We start from the raw sequence: 16370 nt of genomic DNA on the forward strand, positions 1-16370 counted from the left end.
TAATAATAATAATAATAATAATAAGAAGAAGAAGAAGAAGAAGAAGAAGAAGAAGAAGAAGAAGAAACGAGATATCTGATCTCAATAAGAAGTCACATACACAATCAAGAGCAAGGAAGAAAATCCAGTTAATAACATTAGTAATGAATGCTAGAGGGGAAAATTAGAGCTTAAAGGAAAGGTGTTGATGTGGGTAGTTTCTAAGACTGGCAGACTGCGGGCAGAAATAAGAATGCATTCTACTACATGATAAAACAAAGCAGGAGAGGCAACATAGGATTGCAGACGATATCAGTTACTGAAGTATAAAAACTTCTAATAAGGTTTAATCATTGTTCACAATAGTAAACAATCTTTAGTGCATATTAACCTATGTTGTCCAGCAAGGCCTCAAACTCTGCATTTTCCTGCCTCAGGCTCCTGAATGCATAGTTCACAGGCAAAGGACTCTACACTTGTCTTCATACTTGACTAGTAATTGATTAGTAATAGCTACTAATATTCATAGTAACTATTAATATTTGTTTTATATATAAATATATAACTGTAATTATTATTATTATTACTATTTCTGTTATTATTTTAAGTCTTGCAAATGTGTTCTTATCAGAACAAAGTGGTGAACTGAAGAATTTCTCTCATCATAATATATTTAGATCACTCAGCTTCACATCTGTCAGGGTTTACATGTTAGACATCTTAAATGCAGTTCACTACTTTTGGTTAAATGCGGTCATCCACTAAAACACACCAAGGTCAAGGAGGATGCCAGAGCCTAGGGAGCATACTCTCAGAGGTAAAAGGGAAGGGGACACAAGGAAGCAGGGAAACATTTGGAATATAAATAAATAAAATAATTAATGAAAAAGAAGATTCATTTTTGAGAATCTTCTGGCCTTCAGAATAAATTTGAGGACGTTCCAAAAGAGCGCTAGCTCCTCTCAAGACAAAGTGATGCCAGGAAGAGCTGCGATGGGAACAACAGAACAAAACAAAGTGCCTTCACTCATTTTTACTAAATAATGACTCCATGCTATAAGACAAAGGAAACACATTTGACAAAGGACATAAAACAAACTTAAATTAACATAGCACTAGTCTTAACTATAACACAAACAAAAACATGTATGTAAAATGAAGCAATCTGCCTTCAGAAAAAGTCATTTAAAATAATTGAAATGCAATCATTTTGATAGCATTATATTTTGTTTGCACTTAAGAGAAGAGGCAGAGTTTTATCTCCTGGCAATGCAGAAGTTATGCTCAAACTAATTATGCAGCAATGATTTTCCAGTTCAGTGATTTGGGCTAAGAATTTTGCTTCACTTACAGATTACTATTTAATGAGAAGTTTGCAATGAAATATTGGAATTTAAACTGTGACTGCTTGTTTACCTGAATCATGGACTCTGACAACTGTGTTTCATCCACTTCCAATATCATCATCCTGATTTTCTCATATGGGACCCGAAAGGAACTCAGGAAGATTGCTGAGAGGTAAGAAAGGGGACACAATGTCATCAAGAGATCCAAGAGGTAGTTCTATCTACTTAAAATCAGAGTATACATATTTTATAAAATTGCCATGGAGCAGAATTCACTAATATGTTAAATAGGTACGTGCGCGTGCGTGCACACACACACACACACACACACACACGCACACGCACACGCACACACACACACATACACACATGCACACACACACTCACATACGTTCCCATCCAGGTTAGAGATATAAGCACTATCCTGGTTTCCTGTGTAGGTGTCATGGTCCTTACTTGTTTGCCAACCAGGGCAACACTGCTAATTTTTAAGTGATTTAAAACTCAACTAGTTATAGGAGAATAACTGAAAATGAGTATTAACATCATCGAGTGATAAAACAACACATCAAATAAGCTCATCTCTGGACAGAGAAAAATCTCCTGATAACTGAGGCATGAATGATGGAAAGGGACTCATGTCTATTCACATGAAAGAAGCATGAAGGACCAATGACCTTAAGATAGGCAGTAGGAAAGATGGGATAGGAAGATATGCTTTAATATTCAGAGTTTTACTTAGCATTCAACTACAAAAATAACTAGAAAACTGCAAAGCCAGAAAAGTAAGGCAAGAAATATACAGAAAGAAACACTTAGAAGAAAGGAAAGTGACAGGAATCTTCACAAGCAAGCAAATTGAGACTGTCAATTGCTAAAACCTACCTAAACTATAAATAACTCAGTGAATTAAGGGGAAACTTTGGCATTACCAATACCTTCTGAGAAACAATAAATTCTATTGAAGAAACAGCCTACAGAATCGATAAGTAACAGAAAGTTAGACTGTTAAAGGGAAAAAAAGATGAAAGTATTACTCTTAACATAATTTGAGAATTTAGAAAGAAAGTAGTTAGTTTTATGTTTCAGGCATTAAGGGAAAGAAACAGTTCTGAATTATCAAAAATTATCTAAACTGTTAGTTTTAATCTTGAAAGCATTTTAAAAGTTTCTAAAAGGAGAAGAAAGAAATACACCAGGAAAACAACAAAAAAGTGAATCAATTAAAAGAAATCTGAAAATGTTGGGTATGGCCAAAAAAACAAAATTATAGTAAATAGAAAGATGATCCAAAGTAAAGCTATTTATAAATATTTTAACCTTTGTATTAATTTAAGGATTATAGGGAATTTTTTCTTTATACCTCGCAGTGGTTTGAATAGGCTTGGCCTTGAGAGTGGCACTATGAGGAGGTGTGGCCTTGGTGAAGTAGATGTGGCCTTGTTTAAGGAAATGTGTCACTGTAGGAGTGGGCTTTGAGACCTTCTTCCTAGCATCCTGGAAGACAGTCTTCTCCTGGCTCCCTTCCTATCAAGATGTGCTGGTCTCAGCTCCTTTCCCAGCACCATGCCTGCCTGGACACAGCCATGCTTCCCTCTTGGATGACCCTCTGAACCTGTAAGCTAGTATTAATTAAATGTTGCCCTTAATAAAAGTTGCTTTGGTCATGGGGTCTCTTCACAGCAATAGAAACCCTAATTGAGACACAGCTCTAATTTCTACTTTAAAAGAATCTGGAAAAAAAAATACAAATCTTTTAAAACTCTTGAGACTTCTCTTGATTCTGGAATTCTATTCCTGAAGCTGGGTCCTGAGTCACTGTTAAAACCTGCATGAACTCATCACATGGGAATTAAGTTACCTTTAAACAAGTTAGGTAACTAAATGGTGGCTTTTAGATCTTTCCTCCAAGTTGAACCGTACGTGTCAAGGATGAACACTCAAGTGGCATGGACTTAGCACTTTGCTCTTTTGTAATATTTGGAAGGGAACCTCTCCACGTCAGTGTCAGCATTTTGTGACCAACTCTGCTTTTGCTCCAAGCTGTTTCACTCAAAACCAGGAGTCACTGTCTAGACGAGACTCAACTTGGGGTTAAATACCTAAAGTCTGTATTTTATAAACAGAAAAACAACTCAGACCATGGCTAACCATTTAGTGGCAATTGGAGAATGCTAAAGCACTGTAGTATTTAAATCTGAAAGTATGGTTATAATCTGAAAGGGTAAGAGTAATCATATAAGGAATTATACCTAAATATATTGTAATGTAGATTCTGGATATTTTGGTTGAATATTTTCTAAAACATGTTTCTCAATTAAATGACTTAGAATCAATACATTCTACATAGAGCAATCACCAGGAGCAGGAACCCTGGTGATATATGTTATTCACATATGTATGTATATACAAACACACACATAAACACACACAGACAACACCTATTGACTATTTTCAGAATGAACCACGTTATTCACGTTTTTATCTAAAAGTCCATCAGGTTCCCTGCTGGCAGTTATCTGGTGGATTGTATTAAAAGGGAAATAACACACATGGACCTTGCCCAGAAAGAAGTCAGTAGTGCTGCACAGCTGTTTGACTTCTGCTGAGCACATGACACTTTACCGTGCTCTGTAATTTACAACAAATAAACAACCCTGTCCAAGAAGTCCATTGTCCAACTTTGAAAAGAAACCTAGAGGAAACTATCAGAGCTGATCCACTTGGAAGGTACCGCATTCAAAGACTTCCTTTACAAACCATAGAAAGGTTGCTTTAAGTCAACATTAACAATTTCAATGCAGGATACTTATGGATTTCAAAATGTGATTACTTTTCTGAGATCACAGAGTATAACTTCAACAATACCCAATTAGTAAAGCAGAGTTACAATCTGAGACAGTGTTTCTTCAGTGAAGAAATCCTCATATACACATATCATATATAAAACCCAAACTTCAGTAAGGTAATATGCATGCACAAAAATATAACTGCCAACTGTGAGAAAAAACATCCACATCCCATACCAGAGGAGATAGACTGTATAATCTAATCATCTTATTAAAGGGATGGACAACTCTGAAAGAGACTAGATCACCAGTTAAATGCTTAAACCCAGAAGTGGTATCATATCCATTTAATATTCCCTGGCCCAAACATATCACTAGATGATACCAATATGGAATAGGCAGAGATATCCAATCAACCTTTACTCAGAAGAAGCAGAGTGAACATCAGTCAGCAGCGTTGTCATCATAATTCATAAAGACCTGACCCTGGCATATACTGTAGAAAGGGTTACTCTCTGCCATGCTGAGTATGTACGGAGAGGCATTTCTGACCTATTCAGACGACACTCTATAACAACACATTATCAATGGCACCTAACATTATCCCCTGGCTAGATAACTGCTTGGTTCCAATATCTGCTAAAAGCCCACTTGAGGGGTGTAACAACTGAGAAGCAGACTGAAAGCCATGTTAACATGCTTTGTTCTTCTCGATTCTTCACCTTATACCTCTACATCACTTGAAAGTAATACATCATCATATATCATCATACATGTATACCTTATACATCATCCGAAAGTAATATACACAGGTCGGACTATCTCAGGTCAAAGCAAAACTCTCTTTGTCACATTTAAGATACAGTAAGAAATGAATTAGGAACAAAATTATTTCCTTCTCTCATAGTCAGGAAGACAATTGAGCAATACGTATTTAACTCCTGCAACAGTAATTAAATCTAAAATATTTCCATCAGAGTTTTTGAAGAAAAGGCTTTGAGCTGCTCAGGTGGAATAAGGAAATTCATCTTTCTCCTCATCCTTATTTCCATTAGTATTCTAACTGCTGTCCTGAATAAGCAAGTGTCACAAATAAGAGTTATTAAGAAGGATAAAAGAACAGATAGATTATGAAGTCCAAAGTGTGATGTCATCACCTGACTTTCGAGTCCTTAATTCCTGAAAAAAGAACTTTAAAGAGCAGTTCCTTTGTCACGTGTAGGAAGCAGAAGTTCATCTCAAATCCATTTCTTATTTTCTAGTACATATTAATCTTTTCAAGGTTTTAATCTCGTAATTTGCATGAAGGAGACATATTTAAATTTGGTATTCAAGTTAGGAACTTAAAATGATGAAAAACAAGACACAAAATGAGCAGATTTCAACCGATTCTCAGTACATTGATACCCTAAAATGATATTCATGTGATACTTACAAAGGTTCTGAGCAATTTTAGGATCTAGAAATTTAAGTTCTTTCATTTTCTTCTTAATAACTTTCTTCTCATCAAAGTCATTTATATTCCTTTTCTCTGTAAGACAAAGGAGAGATTTATGTTAGAATCAGTATGACCTTCGAGGGCAAAATGGCAGTAGGAAATGAACTTTTTCCACCTAAGACGTTAACATGTATGTATTCTAAATCACACAGTAGTAAAAATAAAATACTATCAGCTAAGACCCAGAACGTCCACTGCGTCTGCGATGTGTCAGTAGCTCTTGGGCTAAGCCTGATATGGAAATTGCTAGTAAACAATTATGCTGTGGTGAGAGACAGCACAAGGAGTGAGAATGTATATAGTTCCTTGGTTATTTACATGGAATGAGAACACAGTTATTGCAGCTGATAAACTTAATTTAGATGGGATTTAGAAGTGAGCCCAAGGACAGACTGTGGTGGTGCAAGCCTTTAAACCCAGCACTCAGGAAGTAGAGGCAAGTGGATCTCTGTCAGTTCAAGGCCAGCATGGTTTATAGAGTGAGTTCATGACTGCCAGGGCTACACAAAGAATCCTTGTAATGAAAGGAAAGACAAGACAAGACACACACAGCTACTTTATGTCTGAAGTAGCATGTCCATTCAGAAGTAAAAATGTATTTTGGTAATTATTCAGTTAATACACTATTCTTCATAAACAACATGTGGTTTTGTTGTAAACTTTATTCATCCTAAGGGAATACAAATTATACTCCCACATACTGCATAAACACGGTGCTGATTCTATTAGATATTTAACTAAGTTCATTCTTTTGTTGTAATAGGGAATACTAAACACCAATTTCAAAGTACTAGGCTAGGTAATATACATGCAATGCTACACCAAGCAGGTTCCCCCAACATCAAAGAATTTATGGCCCAATACAAGTGACTGTAAAATAAATGACAGTCAACAGACACTGGTAAACTCATTAATTTTTCAATAAGAACCACAGGGGGGAAAAAATCTAAGCTAAGGCATGCAAGTCAAATATGACCTTCCTGAGATAATGGGGTAAGTAATTCCATGTTTGAAGGAGAAAAGCCATGTGAGAAGGGGGTTGAGAGGCAAAGAAGAGAAAATAGAAGGGATGATTCAAGAGCATGAAAGACAAAGATGAAAAATCATATGAGCACAGGATATTTGGTAAATTAAATAAGACCAAAATTAAATGAGGAAACTGACTATCCAAGATCTTTAAAGCCAATCTATGATGTCTGAGCTTTATTCTCAGAGTACTGAGGAGTGACTGAAGACTTCAGCACCACATAGAGACAGAGGCCGAGATGTCATCTGCCAGCACATGACCGGTACCAAAAACAAAACCTCGGTCCCTACTCTGGTGCCTACTAAATAAATGTCTTTTGTGTCGATACTTTCCTGTGTGTAAATATAGGAATTCACAAAGTACAGAGAAGAGAGATAGTGTTAATTTACTTGCTGGCAAATGAGGTACAGATTTGAAGTAGGCCAGCATTGAACATTTTTGGTTTGAAAGTGCTCCTTCCTCTGTATGGTCACATCTGAGACAACTGGACATGAAAATATGGAGAGGAGAAACCTAGAATGGAGATGCAGTATCATTCACAAAATTTATTCCATTGTACTGGGTTTCCTTGATGCTAGATGGCCATAAAATTCAAAATTTACCTTCCCAACACATAACACCTTGTCATTTTAAACTAGGTAAAATTAGATCGATGAAATCTATTAACAAGGGCGTAATCCTTTGCTTAATTTTACACATTACAATCATCTACCATTTTTAGGGAGAATTTGTGTTTTATTTTGTGCCTAAGAGAAGGGCAGGCTCTATCCAATTTGTAAGGTTTAGTTGTTACCAGTGCCCCCTCAAATGCTGAGATATTTCCTAGTGTATTCTGAAGAAAAAGCCAAAGGAAGGCAGCCTGAGCTTTAAATGAGATCCGGTGAAAGCTTCGAGGGAAGGCATGGAGTGGCCTTCAGCTTCACCTGCCACCTTATAAGAGTAACCCTCATCTATACAGTGAGGGAAGGATTGCAAGCAGTAGATCACTGACTTCAACAACTGCAGTCTCTTACTGGAGTACACTAAGTATCATAATAGAAAATCAAGTTTACTACCAACATTGACAACTTCAGTTTACCCTCAGAGACTAAACAAGTATTAACTAATTTTCTCTGGCTTAGAAGAAAGTGACGTTAGACTCTCAATTTATCTCTGTGCTCAGAACACAACAAATGTATGGTTTTCCTCATCCTCACTGCTACAGAGACAAAGGATGGGATGTATACTGAGAATAGAGACAGAGGATTGAGGAGATTTTCATGGAAAACAAAGGAAGTAAAACTAGTAAGGTTAAAATAGTTCATGTTAAAATGGTACAGAGAAGTCTACATAGCCAAAGAGATGACATGGAGAGGATGATGATGATGATGATGATGATGATGATGATAATAATAATAATAATAATAAATAATAATAATAATAATAATAATAATAATAATAATAATAATAATAATAATAATGCTGCCCAGCATATTTACAACTGAAAACTTTCCTTTTTCTTTCAAAATCGACCAGACAGCTGTGTACTTCTATTCACCGGCAAAGCAGGAAAATGATTAAGTGCCATAATACAGCAGTTAGTATGGTTCAAGTCCCTAGTACCATAAGAGGAACTCAAGCCTTTTAATAGGTGAGGCTGTTCGGTCTCTGATACTCTGTGGTCAGAAGGAATCAGAGGAAGTTTCTAACCCTGTGCCTTCTTGTGAAGACTGCTCAGAGAGACAAGTGGTCCCCTTTGACATCTCTGTCTGGCTCCCTGACTCTCTGCGTAAACCATGCCATTCCCACACACGTCTGCCATGGTGCCATTCACCAAAATGTCCTTAAAGGAGCCAGGCAGAGGCTGCTGACACTCTCTTGACTCGAAGGAACTCTCCAGTAAATGAGCTACTTTTCTGTATAAATCATATAGCTTCCTTTATTTTGTTATAAGAATGGGGAAAAAAGACTAATACAACAGTAAGAATGATTCATTACAGAAGAAAATGGATCAAGTAGACTGGTCATTTAGTGGGAATACAGATTTTACACAAAACACCATTCCCATTACTGTGTGGCTAATGCCTCTGGGAAACATTAACACGTGAGGTCCCTGAGAGGTCCCTGAAGTACAGAGAGCTTGCAATGGTGACAATTCTGCATCTCAGCCTCACCATGCTCGTGCCCTGATGCTATAGATGAGGGAATGGTACAAAAGAGAAGTGAGAGGAGGGGTATGAGGTGGTGATGCCTTTCCTGTACCACCCCTGGAACAGGAATGATGAACACATCAGAGTGCACAGCACAGTGAAGCTCCCAGCAGTAAAACAAACACACACCAGCATCTTCAGCCATACAAAAGCACTGTTGCTGCAGGACTTGATTTTTTTCTTCTTGGATAACATAGAACACTGAGTCATGGGCGCAGATCATTAAGACCCTCTATACTTGTGAGTGAGCCATTCTGTCATTAAAAGCCTATGTTTAATCTTACTTCCTAGACATGCAGAGTAACACTCCATTTTTTCCATGAGAAAATTGATGGTGTTCAAAAGCACCCATGATGGCTAACACAGCATACGCTCTATTTTATACAGGCTTTATGTCAGAATTAAGTCAAAGATGACAAAACTTTCACTGCCACCAAGAACCATGAACTGAAAAAGTCTTTTTAAATTACATCTTCACTTTATTCTCTTTAAATGTTCAAAGTTTCAAAAATAGCAGCAAAATTATAGGAAGAATCTCCTTTCAAAATCTTTTCTTTCACACTAAATTTTCCATTAAAAATTATTGTTCCATGGTACATGATTGTACATCTTATTCCGGCCCATTTTCTATTATGTTCTAATCAGATTGATTTAAAATGTGACCTTTGAAGAATTAGATTCCATATAAATTTTATCATAGATTGCATATAAATTTTATCATACACTATTTCACTATTAAAAAACCTAGAATATGCAGATCAAAATGTGTTGAGTTAGGAAAAGCCGAATAACATAAAAAGATAGTTTTCTCTTATCACATGGGATATGTCATGTAACTATGTGCTATTACTATAATTTTTATTGATTCTCTCAGAATAAATGTATATTACACTGTTTTTAAACCTGAAACATTGAAAATGTACATAGCGTTTATTTATTATTAATCTTAACAATTTTTGCATGCTAATGCTTACAAAAATTGCCATTTTTAATAACATAACCTCTGAACACAATGAGCTGACTCCAAAGCATAGAAAACACAGAGCTGTACCAGATTAAAATGCAACTTGGTAATGCTATCATACAACATGAAATTTAACCCGACTATGGAAAAGAAGAATAAACAATATAGCTAGGCCATGTACACGTACAGTCTAAACAGCATTCAGAGCAGAGGGAGGGGAGGGGAGTGAGGAGATGAGGGCCATGAATGGCTCACATCACACTAACGTCTGTAGAGGGAGGGGTAGTGAGGAGATGAGGGTCGTGAATGGCTTACCTCACCCTAATATCTATCTTATGAAAGATATTCTAAGAGGCTAATAAAGAGTGGAAAAACATGAATTTCAGAAGCACAACAGTCAAAGAATATGGAATGCCAGCTCTTCTAGAGATGAAGGAACCTGGCTGCAGAAGTTATTTACAGGTGGACAAACATAGAATTTGACTGAGACCAGATCTGAGATCATGCTGTTGCCACCATCCAACTGGCCTAGGAAGGATTGAGACAGAAATCTGCAGTACAAATTGATCCTCAGCCAGCACACTAGATAAAGAAAACTACCAGTCCTTGCTGTATCACTTGGTACAGTATACTGTGGCTCCACATGCTCACAGGGAGCATGCTCAGGAAGGTGACTGGGACTGAGGGAGGCAAGAGGAATACACCAACTTCAGGATACAATTAGCTGAATTTGGAGCTTTGGAAAACAATTACAGTTCAGGATGGAAAGGAACTTATCTCCTGTGAAACAGAACTAGCTAGGGCCCAGTCCCTGCGATCTGGTGCAGATAAAATGATTGACAATTGAAAGAATTAGGACTTTAAGAAAAAAAGCAAACAGCAGACAAAGGAGCTTATACTATGGGGGTTATAATATAATAACATGGATTTAGAGAAGACTTGGAAAACTCAAGCATAAAATATAAAACTTGCAAGTGAAAGTGAAAAGGCTTGTAATAAGAAACAATTGTGCATGGGGACATACACACACATGCTATACACAACACACACAGACACACACAGACAGACACACACACACACACACACACACACACACGCCATATATACCACACACAGGTATTGTTTGCGAGACAACCTTGGCAAACAATGAAGTTAAACAGTTTGGTCCTAAGAACCCTAATTGTATAAATTGCTTTAGTCATATCTGATCTGTCAAACCTAATTTTAGTGTTTCTAGACACATAAACAAAATGGTATGCAACTAACTACACAGAAAACATTCAGAGCAAAATAGGCTATATCTCTGTTCAAATATTTATGTGTGTCTGCCATAACCAATTTCTCTGGCAAAAGAAGGTTTTGACAGTTCAAAGCTATAAACTATACACTATTTAGGAAGACCGGTAAAGCACTAAATGAAATTTTATGCAAAAAATTATTTATCTGTGGCAATCATAAAAAGTATAGCAAAAACATGCATATTTCTCACTACATGATATTGCACTCCAGTAGTCAATGTCAAAAAACAAAAGCACTTGAAGGGCTTTACTCTCCGGAATTCATTACTTAATAAAGTTTGAAGACACCAATAGTGTTTAAAAACTACTCTGACATATCTACAATGCACTATGAAGGCAGAGAAACACCTCGATCCTAACAATGTCAGCAATATCTCATTCTCATGCTCTCTCCTCAATGTGTCTGTCTCTCTTCTCTTTTCTTCCCTACCCCTCCCTACCTCCAATACTGTTGTTGTTGTACTTTTGGTTAGGATGTGTTTCATTTGTTAACTAAGGTCTCACTATAATCCTCCTGCCTCAGCATCCAGAGAACTGAGATTACAGGTATCCACCACCATGCCAAGTTTATTTCCCCTATTTACTTGTCCCTGTAAGAAGTACATCAGAAGAAAATATTTAAACTGTTCTCAAAAGCCAACCTCAACCACAGAAATGAACAGCTTTATTCATCTGAAAATTATTACACCCACAACTTAAAAGTGAACCAATAACTGTAGGTGCCCTTTGTAGAAGTAGCCTTTCATAACCAAGAATTTTTTTAAAAAGGCAAACTGTTTCCCAAATTTACATTAAATAACTTTAAACATAAAACTGTTGGCAGCCCAGAGAGCTGGGAGAATTAATAGAAATATGCAGCTGCCAGAGGTGGGAAGTGGGGCAACCTCTAGAAAGTCCCAGAGACTTGGGACAGAGGAGGCTCCCAGGACTCAATGTGGGTGACCTTAGCCAAAATGCCCAGCAGTGGGGAGATGGCACCTGGAGAGACCACCTCCAGTAGTTAGACAGAGATCCCAGTGAAGGGATGGGGACACCAACCACCTTCAAACTTTCAACCCAAAATTGTTATTGTCTAAAAGAAATGCAGGAAAAAAATGAAGCAGAGACTGAATGAGTGGCTTACAAGTGACCATCCCAAGTTGGGATCCATCATCCATGAGTGACCACAAAACCTTTATACTATTGCATAGGCTCCATTGTGCTCGCAGACATGATCCCAGCATGGCTGTCCTCTGAGAGGCTCTACCAGCATCTGACTAAGAAAGATGCAGATACTCAAAACCAAGCATTAGGCTGAGCACAGGAACCCCTATGGAAGAGGAAGGGGAAGGGCTGAAGGAGCTGAAGGGGATGGCAACCCCATAGGAAGGCCAACAGCAGTGTCAAGTACCCCAGAGCCCTGGGAGGTCCCAGACAGTGAACCACCAGTCAAAGAGCATACATGGGCTAGGCTGAGGCCCCTGGCACATATGTAGCAGAGGACTGCCTGCTCTGGCCTCAGTGGGAGAGGATGCACCTAATCCTATAGAGACTTGATGGCATCCTCTGGGGGCTGAGAGGACCCTCTCAGAGGAGAGGGAGATGGGGGAATGGAGAAAGAACTCTGCAAGGTAGGACTGGGAAAGGCAGCATTTTGGATGTAAATAAATAAGATAATTAAAAAAAACTTGTGAGGGGAAAATGGAAAAATAATCTAAATATTAAACTGCTCTGGGTGGTGATGAGGCACATATAAGAGGATATTTGTTGCACAGAAGGCCAGTTTTGATCTTATAGATGTAAAGTTGAAGAGACAAAGGAAAATGGTATTAGAATTAAGGACCCCACTGAGAAAGAAATTATATCCATTTGTCAAATGATCGTCCTTGGTTCAGTTGGTAACAGAAATAAAATACATATTATATTATATATTTTATCATGTACCTTGGTATTTCTCTACCCTAAAGGACCATTCTGCCACCTGGTCGTTATAAATTCACCAGAACACTGGTGTTTATTCATCATGGAATAATATATGTATTCATAAAAGGCATTTTGACAATGAACTGCTGTTTTGGTAGCCCAACCTTTTCATGTGTATGCTCAGATAATACTAGGAAGTAGAAATGTGCCTCTGCTTCAAAAATCTGCAATGCAGCCTTTGAACACTAATGCATGACATGCTAAAGCTCACACGAGAGAATACGCTACTGAAAAAGAAGCCGTTACAGAAAGAACGAGAACTTGGTATACATTCCTAATTACAAAGAAGGATTAAATCCACATGAGGATGTGTTCAATTCAGGATCTCCAGCATGCTGGATTTAATAAGCCAGCTTATTAGTATCTGTACACACAGTGCTAAGCAACTTGAGACTAGAAAGGGTAGCCATGAATTATATTAACTAACAAAAATATGTTAATGCTGTAATACTAAGCACACTATCCTTGGGGTATCACTGTGTGGAAAAAGGATACAGCTTCATGAAAATGGTCAGATTATCTCAAACCTGACAGAATTAAGAAGTATTATTACTCTAAGATGCTAACAAAAGGAATTCCACAGAACATGAAATGGTCAGAATTAGGAAGCAAATCTTAGAATACTCAACTGATGAAAGCAAGCTCGCATGATTATGTTTTCTTGTATTTTTTCTGCAGGTTCTTTTATGTGTGGGAATGCTGACCAAGGGTATGGAATGACAACACCAGCATCACTTCACATTAACATGCTTTTTGCACAAAAATAATGAATGATACTTTCTGAAGTTGCACTTGCCACAGTAACCACAGGCCTGTCTTTACCAATGGCCTTCACAGTGTGCTGGGAAAGGGTTAAGAATGTATCAGTGTTGACCAGAAATAGATGTGATTGGGTAGGAAAGAAGGGCAGACTGAACAGGTGCAATTCCATGGACCTCTGTTCCTAGACCCCCTAGGGCACTATCCCTCCCTCTTATTCAGGTTTCTTTTCTCTGCTGGCTCAGCTTGGGGTTCTAGCCACTTGGCTGCTGCCACAGTCAAATTCTTCATTCTGCTATGAAGGTTCCATGTAGCATTTCAGATCATCCTAGCTATCAATTATCTTAGCTAACGAGTGCCATTACTTTGCTATGACCAAATACTTAGTTTTCTGTCCTCACAATCACCAGATTTTGAAATAAAAAATACAACACAAATAAACAAGCAAACAACACCCATCACCAACAAAAACAAGAACAAAGATGCTGGGGTTTTCTACTTCTTATCTGTGTTGTCTTCCCTGCTGGGCATGTTACATGCTGTGCTGCCCAAGCCTGCCTGCACATATGAAAGGGTGCCATGCAGAGAGAAAAAAAAGCCGACATAGGTCTCCAGAGTATGAAAGATAGGCTACAGCAGGACTAGTAGAGTTTATGTTATACTTAATTAGAGAAAACTACATTTCAAGTAAAGGCCTTCAGGTGAAGGAAAGAAAAGAGGAGTGTTTACTGCAGGAATCGAAGAGAAAGAAAGTCTAGACCCAGAACAATGGAAGGCTGGGGATTGTTACCTAACAGTGGAAATGGCACAAAAGCACACAATTAAACAGCAACAAATACTAAAGTCTTATGTCTATTTAACTACAATTTAAAAATTAAAGAAAACATCTATCTTTAAAGGGCGTTATTTCAAGTCATTTAAATGACTTGGTTTACTTTCCTGATAGTAAAACCTACTTAACAAAAAGAACAGTCAATGCTTTGCTTTTATTTTTTTTTAATATTTATTTTATTTATTTATGGTTGTACAGATGTCCACGAGCTATTATGTGTGTGGCTGCTGGGAATTGAATTCAGGACCTCTGCCGGCCCCACTCGCTCTGGCTCGCTCTGGCTCCCTCCAGCGTAATTCACTGTAGCTGTCTTCAGATGCACCAGAAGAGGGCGTGAGATCTCATTATGGGTGGTTGTGAGCCACCATGTGGTTGCTGGGATCTGAACTCAGGACCTTCGGAAGAGCAGTCAGTGCTCTTACCCGCTGAGCCATCTCGCCAGCCCCCAATGCTTTGCTTTTAAAATGAGGAGAAAAATTTCTAAGTGACCACAAAGTCATCAAACCAGAGGAAAATCAAATCACTTACGATGTATATGGTGTCCGCCTACACTCATATTTCCAGCACTTAGGATGTATATGGTCTCTGCCTACACTCTTGTTTCCAGCACTTAGGATGTATATGGCCTCTGCCTACACTCATGTTTCTAGCACTTAGGATGTATATGGTATATGCCTACACTCTTGTTTCCAGCACTTAGGATGTATATGGTCCATACCTACACTCTTGTTTCCAGCACTTAGGATGTATATGGTCTCTGCCTACACTCTTGTTTCCAGCACTTAGGATGTATATGGTCCATACCTACACTCTTGTTTCCAGCACTTAGGATGTATATGGCCTCTGCCTACACTCTTGTTTCCAGCACTTAGGATGTATATGGCCTCTGCCTACACTCTTGTTTCCAGCACTTATCCTGTCCTGACATGAGCATGCTGCTTTACAGAATAAGAAATCCATTCTTCTGTTGCCTCTGCCACTCCCCTACCCCTCCCATGACTTACTTCTCCAAATTTATAAAGAATGCTAAGACACTTCACATTCTAGAGAACTAAGTCCCATCTATATTTTCCACAATATCCACCTCTAGTCTTCAAAGACATGTAGCACATGTAAACTTGTAAACAGTAGGGATTCCAAAAAAGAGTGACTTTCCACAGTTTAATACACTGTACTTAAGACAAAACAGTAAAGTCCTCTTATCTTCCATCTCCTTCCATTTTGAGAGCAAGGGGAGTTAAGAAATCCCAGCATTTTCCCCAGCTCTACATATGCCACTGGAACCTGGAAAAAATAAAGAATCAAATTCTTGAAAGAAAGCAGAGGTGCCCTTTGCACTCCCCCTCAAATGCTTCATCCAGGACCAAGAGCCTTCAACAGCCAAGTAACCACTGTGTGCCATTTTGTTGTGGATCAATTTGTGTAGCTCTCACTGAGTGATCTCCAGGACAAGGACAGATAACTAGTAAAGGAAGCAGAAATCTCTGCATGACATCTAATGGCTTGCAGTGGCAAGCCCAAGAATGAACAATAGCCTAATTCTTTCCAATGTCAAATTTAAAAGTGTATATTTTCTTTAATAAAATCCTAATTTACCAGTGTATTCTAGACTGTTTCACATGCTCAAATTTTTACTTTATCATGTTCACCAAATCTACTTGGTGGTGCACGCCTTTAATCCCAGCACTTGGGAGGCAAAGGCAGGTGGATTTCTGAGTTCGAGGCCA

General features: G+C 38.1%; 1 protein-coding gene across 5 annotated transcripts in view; it reads right to left on the reverse strand.

The window, feature by feature from the left end:
* Diaph3 (diaphanous related formin 3) overlaps positions 1-16370 on the reverse strand; it is a 471820-nt gene that overhangs the window by 231683 nt on the left and 223767 nt on the right. For all 5 annotated transcript variants that reach the window (XM_031361487.1, XM_031361488.1, XM_031361490.1 and 2 more), the window contains 2 exons: positions 5550-5645; positions 1396-1490 (listed from right to left, as the gene is read on the reverse strand). In XM_031361487.1, coding sequence (XP_031217347.1) covers positions 1396-1490; positions 5550-5645 — 191 coding nt within the window. The remainder of the gene's footprint in view (positions 1-1395; positions 1491-5549; positions 5646-16370) is intronic.

Source organism: Mastomys coucha, unplaced genomic scaffold, assembly GCF_008632895.1.
Source record: "Mastomys coucha isolate ucsf_1 unplaced genomic scaffold, UCSF_Mcou_1 pScaffold9, whole genome shotgun sequence".
NCBI classification, from domain to species: Eukaryota; Metazoa; Chordata; class Mammalia; order Rodentia; family Muridae; genus Mastomys; species Mastomys coucha.